Below are 6,000 nucleotides of genomic sequence, written 5' to 3' on the forward strand. Positions count from 1 at the left end.
AAAAAGTGTTGGTCAGAGGAGGCAGGTCTCACCCTAGTTAATACCACAACTTACTCATTTCTACATTTATAAACAACTTGTTGCCAACAGTGTCATTAACTATAAAACAGAGTGTTTCCAGTTGGATCTCTGATAATTTTAAAGATTTTGAAAAACATTTATATGAGAAAGAAAGCAGCAGGTTGTTTTGAAATGAGGAAATCTGTCAGTACAGGAACCCTCACCGCCAGCGGGACACCCCACAGAATAGGGGGCCCCCTGCACCTCCGAGCAGATGACATACATCCTGCTTTAATTGCGGCAAGGATGGACATTGGGCTAGGGACTGTCCTTAACCCTTAGCATACTTAAACAACCACTGCTGCCTGAACCTGCCCACACTAACAATACTCCCAGAGACGCCCCAAGGTTCCAAATTGACTGACAGGGACAGCCCCGCTGACGGGGCCCGGAGGAGAGTGTCCCGACTTTCATGCAGCTCACTGGTCACTGAAAGGACAGTGAAGCCACCACCAGTGTCCTGTGTAGGGACCAGTACCATGAATCCTTAAAAAAGTCCGCTCCTTCAATAGGAATCAATGGGATACCCACAAAAGCTTATTCCACTGTACCTATCCCTATTGACACACCACCTGAGTTAGAGACTGTAAATCCCCAGGTATGGTCAGAGGGGCCCTATGACACTGGCCTAATATCTTGTACCCCCTACAAGGCCACACTGAAACCTGATGTACACCCCTTTACCAGAAACAATATTCATTGTCTAAAAGAAAAAATAGAAGGTCTTAGACCTATGGTACAGCAATTTTTAGAGCAAGGCATTCTTAGACATGTAGTATCCCCATACTGCACACCAGTTAACCCTGTAGCAAAAGTAGATGGGACTATAAGGTTTGTGCAAGATCTTAGAGCAATTAATCAGCTAATTGTTCCCATTGCACCAATTGTACCTGATGTAAACTCACTCCTCTCAGCCATCCCTGTAGATGCTGCATTTTTTTCAGTGATTAATTTAAAAAAATGCATTTTTCAGCATACCAGTGGACCCCCCAGACACAGTTACTTTTTGCTTTTTCTTTTGAGGGCAAGCAGTTAACATGGTGCAGATTACCACAGGTATGTTTATTCACCTGTTGTGTATAGCATTGTACTCCAAGCCACATTGGCTCCCTGGCACCCTATGGTCCTGTCCTGCTACAGTATGCAGATGATCTGCTTCTCTGTAGTCAAACTGTTAAACTGGCTCTGTGAATGTGGACACAAAGTGTCAAAAGCAAAAATGCAATGGTGTAAAAAGCATGTTGATTATCTGGGTTTTGTACTCACAGAGGGAGAAAGGAAAATCAGTCCACAACGCATTCAGTCTGTATTGGGCCTGGTCACCCCAACTACTCAGAAGGAAATGTTATCCTTTCTGGGCATGATTAATTATTGCAGACAGTGGATATCTGATTGTTCCTAATATGACAATATCTTGAGACAAGCTACTCTCAATAACAAACCTAAACAGATTCAATGGTCACAAGAAATGTTAACTGCATATGAAAGTCTAAAATGTATGTTGGTAAAAAGTTCGGCACTGAGCCTCCCAAACTGTACTGCCGTTTCATTTATATGCAAGGGACAACTGTAAACCATGGCGGGGGTACTAACTCACATGGAGGCAAACTGCGCCCTGTGGTATTCCTGTGTCGGTCCAAGGTATGCCTGCCTGCCTCAGAGCACTGGCAGCTTGTGCAATGGTGGCTGAGATGGCAACTACACTCATCTTAGGTCACACAACAATTCTACACACAACACATGATGCAGTAGCAATACTTAACGGCTTGCATACACAGCATATGTCAGCCCAACGCCTTAGTGGGTATGAAGTCCTATTGCAAAGCAACCCATCCCTCATCATCAAATATGCAAACACGTCATCAGGCCCAGCACCCATTCTTAATGCACTCCTAGGACAAAAGGGTCCCCAAGATGACATACCTGACGACCATGACTGCTCAGCATCAATAGAATCAGAGACCTCCCCGAGATTAGACATGTCCCCTGTGCCAATACCCGGTTCAGACAATGTTTTTGTTGATGGCTCCTGTAGCAGACCAAATGACTCCACATACCAAGCAGGTTATGCCGTTGTGCGCCTGCCCAATGACATTCTTGAAGCAAAGCCCATACCTTACCAATCGGCACAGGCTGCAGAGCTCATAGCCCTTACCAGAGCCTGCCAAATGTACCAAAACAAACCTCCTCCATGCCACCACACTGCCCTCTGACATTGCAATTTTGCACTGTAGGGCCCATACTGGTGGCAGGGACGACATATCAGAAGGAAATGCCCTTGCTGACAGAACTGCCAAAGAAGCAGCTCTACAACCCATTGCCCAGTCCCATATGACTGTCATGACCCCCCCTGCCATTAATGATCAATATCTTATCACGGAACTACAGGCCACAGCCTCCAACAAGGATTTGGATGACTGGATATATCCTGTATTGCAGAAAAATCCCAAATTAGGATTAATCTGCAAAGAGGGGAAACCTTGTATACCCCAAACAAGTGCCCCTTTGTTCATTGCTCACTACCATGGGGTAGGACAAACTTAGGAAGGCCACAGGAGGTACCTTCCACAAATGGAAACAGGTCCTTCCCATTATCCTAGCAGAAATCAGAATGACTCCTCAAAAGACCCTAGGTTATTCACCCTTTGAAATACTTATGGGTAGGCCCTTCCCTACACCTTGGGCTAAGAAACCATTAATAGTACAGGAAGGTGATTTAGAACTTATAAGGGAAGAATACGTCAGGTCCCTCATAACAAAACTAGATGAAATTGAACACAAAATTGTTTGTAAAAATCCTTTTAATCCACAGGAACCGACACATCCTTTTCAGGTCGGAGACAAAGTCGTTGTGAAAGTGCTCCCGAGGAATAAAGGTCCAGGAGATTTCACCTATGGTCCAGAGACGGAAGTCGTGGCAGTAACCAGAACGGCTGTACTTACTGAAGAGGGGCCCACGTGGATACACGCATCCCGAGTGAAGAAGATACCCAGCCCATATCACGAAGCAAGTCCAGGAGATTCCAGCGAGGTACTAACCGGGGCAGACAGCCCTGACCTCCAACATGGAGAAGCAGGTGATGCAGAAGAAGAAGAAGACGTCTATCTATGGCCAGGGGACTATGCCGATAGCCCTCATGGTCCTCATTTACCAAGCCACAGCTGAAGTAGACATCACACAAAAATCCGGCACCTATACATTTTGGTATAACTCCTCAAACACTGAGGTTGCCACCTACAAAATAGATTTCTGTACCATTGCTCCCTGTGTTAACAAACATTATGCCTGGAAGTGTGATCAGTATGGAACACGTAATACCCCCACTGAAGCCTATATTTGTGTTACTAGCAAATATTGGGGAAATAAATGTGCGTATTGGGGATCAGTGGGATGGAATTCTGGTCATAGTTATGGATATCAGCCCAAGGAGGCTTTCTCAAGTAAAGACAAACATGGCGAGTCCCTGCTTACCCGTCTTACCCTTTATAGACAAAACAGATGTGATAGTAAATTCATGTTAAGCATAAAACATCCCCAGTCTACTGATGCAGGCACCTATGTCCTGGGTGAATCCTTTTTTATAAATCCATCCCTTACACAATTCTTGTTGCAGGATATGTTTAACAATGAAAAGTATGCCCAGCTCAAGTCCCCTAAACCACGCCCCAACCTCTTGAAACCTCATATAGCTACCTTCAAGGATATGATAGCCATTAACAATCCCACCCTTGAAGACACCCTAGCTATTGAAACTGGTTTCTCTGACATCAATTTCTGGTTAGAATGGATGAAATATAGCGCCAATAAACATAATAAAAGTAACTGCTATGTTTGTGGCAGATCTAGGCCTCACCTAGGCACCGTGCCCCTTAATATACCCCTAGAACAAGAAAGTTGTTTTTTCAGCCTTTACAACGGCACCAAAATCAATGACAGCCAATGTGAAATGTGGAAAAAGGAATACCCCATACTCTCAAAAAACCCCAACCTTGGTAACACAATAACCATATACCCAGGTAACTACACCTGCTACAACTCCACTAGCCACTCTGGCAAGGATTTTAAAAATTTTCCTCCTGGATACTGCTCAGAAACACGTAACACCATCCTAGTTAATCAAACCAAGTCCCTAGGGGACATTTATTATATCTGTGGAGATTTAAAACTCAGAACTAGATTAAATATCCCATGGAAAGGTCAATGTGCCTTAGCCAAAATAATTATGCCATTACACATACTCCCAACTAATGAAGGTTCCCCTACCTCAAACACTGCTCCCACACATAGAAGAAAAAGGGAAACTCCAATAGGTAGCTTCGATCCACATGTTTATATTGACACAATTGGGGTCCCAAGAGGGGTGCCAGACGAATTCAAAGCTAGAGATGAAGTAGCTGCAGGATTTGAATCCTTAATCCCTATAATAACTGCCAATAAAAATGTTGCATGGATCAATTATATCTACTATAACCAACAGAGATTCATTAATGATACCAAAGTTGCACTCAAAGGTATAGCTGAACAATTAGAAGCCACCTCTCAAATGACATTCCAAAACCGTATGGCCTTAGACATGATACTGGCTGAAAAGGGTGGAGTTTGTGTCTACATAAAACAGGTAGAAGGATGTTGTACCTTTATCCCTGACAACACAGGGCCAAATGGTAAAGTTACCCTAGCCATAAAAAAACTAGATGATTTATCCATAGAGCTAAAAAAGAATTCAGGTATTGATAACCCATGGAGCCAATACTTTGGTTGGTTTGAAAATTGGAAACAGGGTCTTGTTCAACTAGGAATCTACATATTAATTGTGATAGCAATTTTTTGTGTTGTTTTCTTTTGCATTATACCCTGCTGCAGAAAACTCGCCACAAAAGGTATTGAAAACTCGCTTATGTATGAAGCCGTCTTTACAATCCCTCCTAACTCCCCTGCAGCCTATAAGCAATACCTAACTGAATATAGAAATAAAAAGCTCCATGTACAGAATCATGTTATTTAAATATATGATTCTAAGAGGGGATTGAAGGGTTAAACATGCTATATGAATTGTTTTTGTGTTTGAATAGACACGTACGCACTCTCTACAAGATGCCTTTGTCTGTTCATATAATATAAGGCTTGTGTGTGTCTTATCTTCAAGGACAATTACATACCAGATCAAAACTGTTACTTCTGTGTGTTACTAAAATATCCTGCATGTAATGTCGTATGCTACTTCTATTTATCCAATCATATGCTTGCACATATTGTATACACCCATGTTTCTTTTCTATATAGTACGCTGTAATTTATTAAATAAACAGAGTAATTCTTAACCACTGACTCGTGTGCTGTCTGTATGGGGTTAAGAACTGCTTTCACTGGTACCAGAGATGGTTACATCGAGGAGGCACAAAAAGGGTTAAATTCCCTTCAGTGACCACAGAGGAGGAATAGAATGGAGCATTTCTGTAAGACATTCAACCTGAGATTTATCCTGAGAGTCACAGTATCATGTGGTGACATTACATGGGGGTGATAGCATCTGATCCCGAGTGCGACACTACAGGTTGCCCCCCGCAGCGCAGCACTGGAGGCTACTGCCGGATGTGGGTGAGATTCCTGCGGATGGGGTGTTTGGTATATGAAGGGAGAAGGTTTGGATAATAAGGGGTTATATCCGCACCTTGCACTGTGACAATGCGCACTGATTCCTACAAACTTCTTGGAGGGTTTGGTTTAATCCGATGACTTGGACAGTAGGGCGATACTCTCTATTTTCATTACACCAGTGGTTCCCAGGCGTGGTCCTTAAGGCACCCTAACAGTCCAGGTTATAAGGATATCTATAGCTGAGCACAGCTGGTATAATCAAACTGACTGAGGTAGTAATTAAGTCACATGTGCTTTAACATGGATATCTGTAAAACCTGGACTGTTAGGTGCCTTGAGGA

At 43.2% G+C, this 6,000-nt stretch overlaps 1 protein-coding gene across 1 annotated transcript in view; it reads left to right on the forward strand.

Moving 5' to 3' along the window:
- Positions 1 to 5,382, forward strand: part of C7H2orf69 (chromosome 7 C2orf69 homolog) — a 116,048-nt gene extending 110,666 nt beyond the window's left edge. Inside the window, exon 3 of the mRNA XM_063933058.1 lies at positions 2,873 to 5,382. Coding sequence (XP_063789128.1) covers positions 3,126 to 5,066 — 1,941 coding nt within the window. The 5' untranslated portion in view covers positions 2,873 to 3,125 and the 3' untranslated portion in view covers positions 5,067 to 5,382. The remainder of the gene's footprint in view (positions 1 to 2,872) is intronic.
- Positions 5,383 to 6,000: the final 618 nt, after the last annotated feature.

This window comes from Pseudophryne corroboree, chromosome 7 (assembly GCF_028390025.1).
Source record: "Pseudophryne corroboree isolate aPseCor3 chromosome 7, aPseCor3.hap2, whole genome shotgun sequence".
NCBI lineage: Eukaryota > Metazoa > Chordata > Amphibia > Anura > Myobatrachidae > Pseudophryne > Pseudophryne corroboree.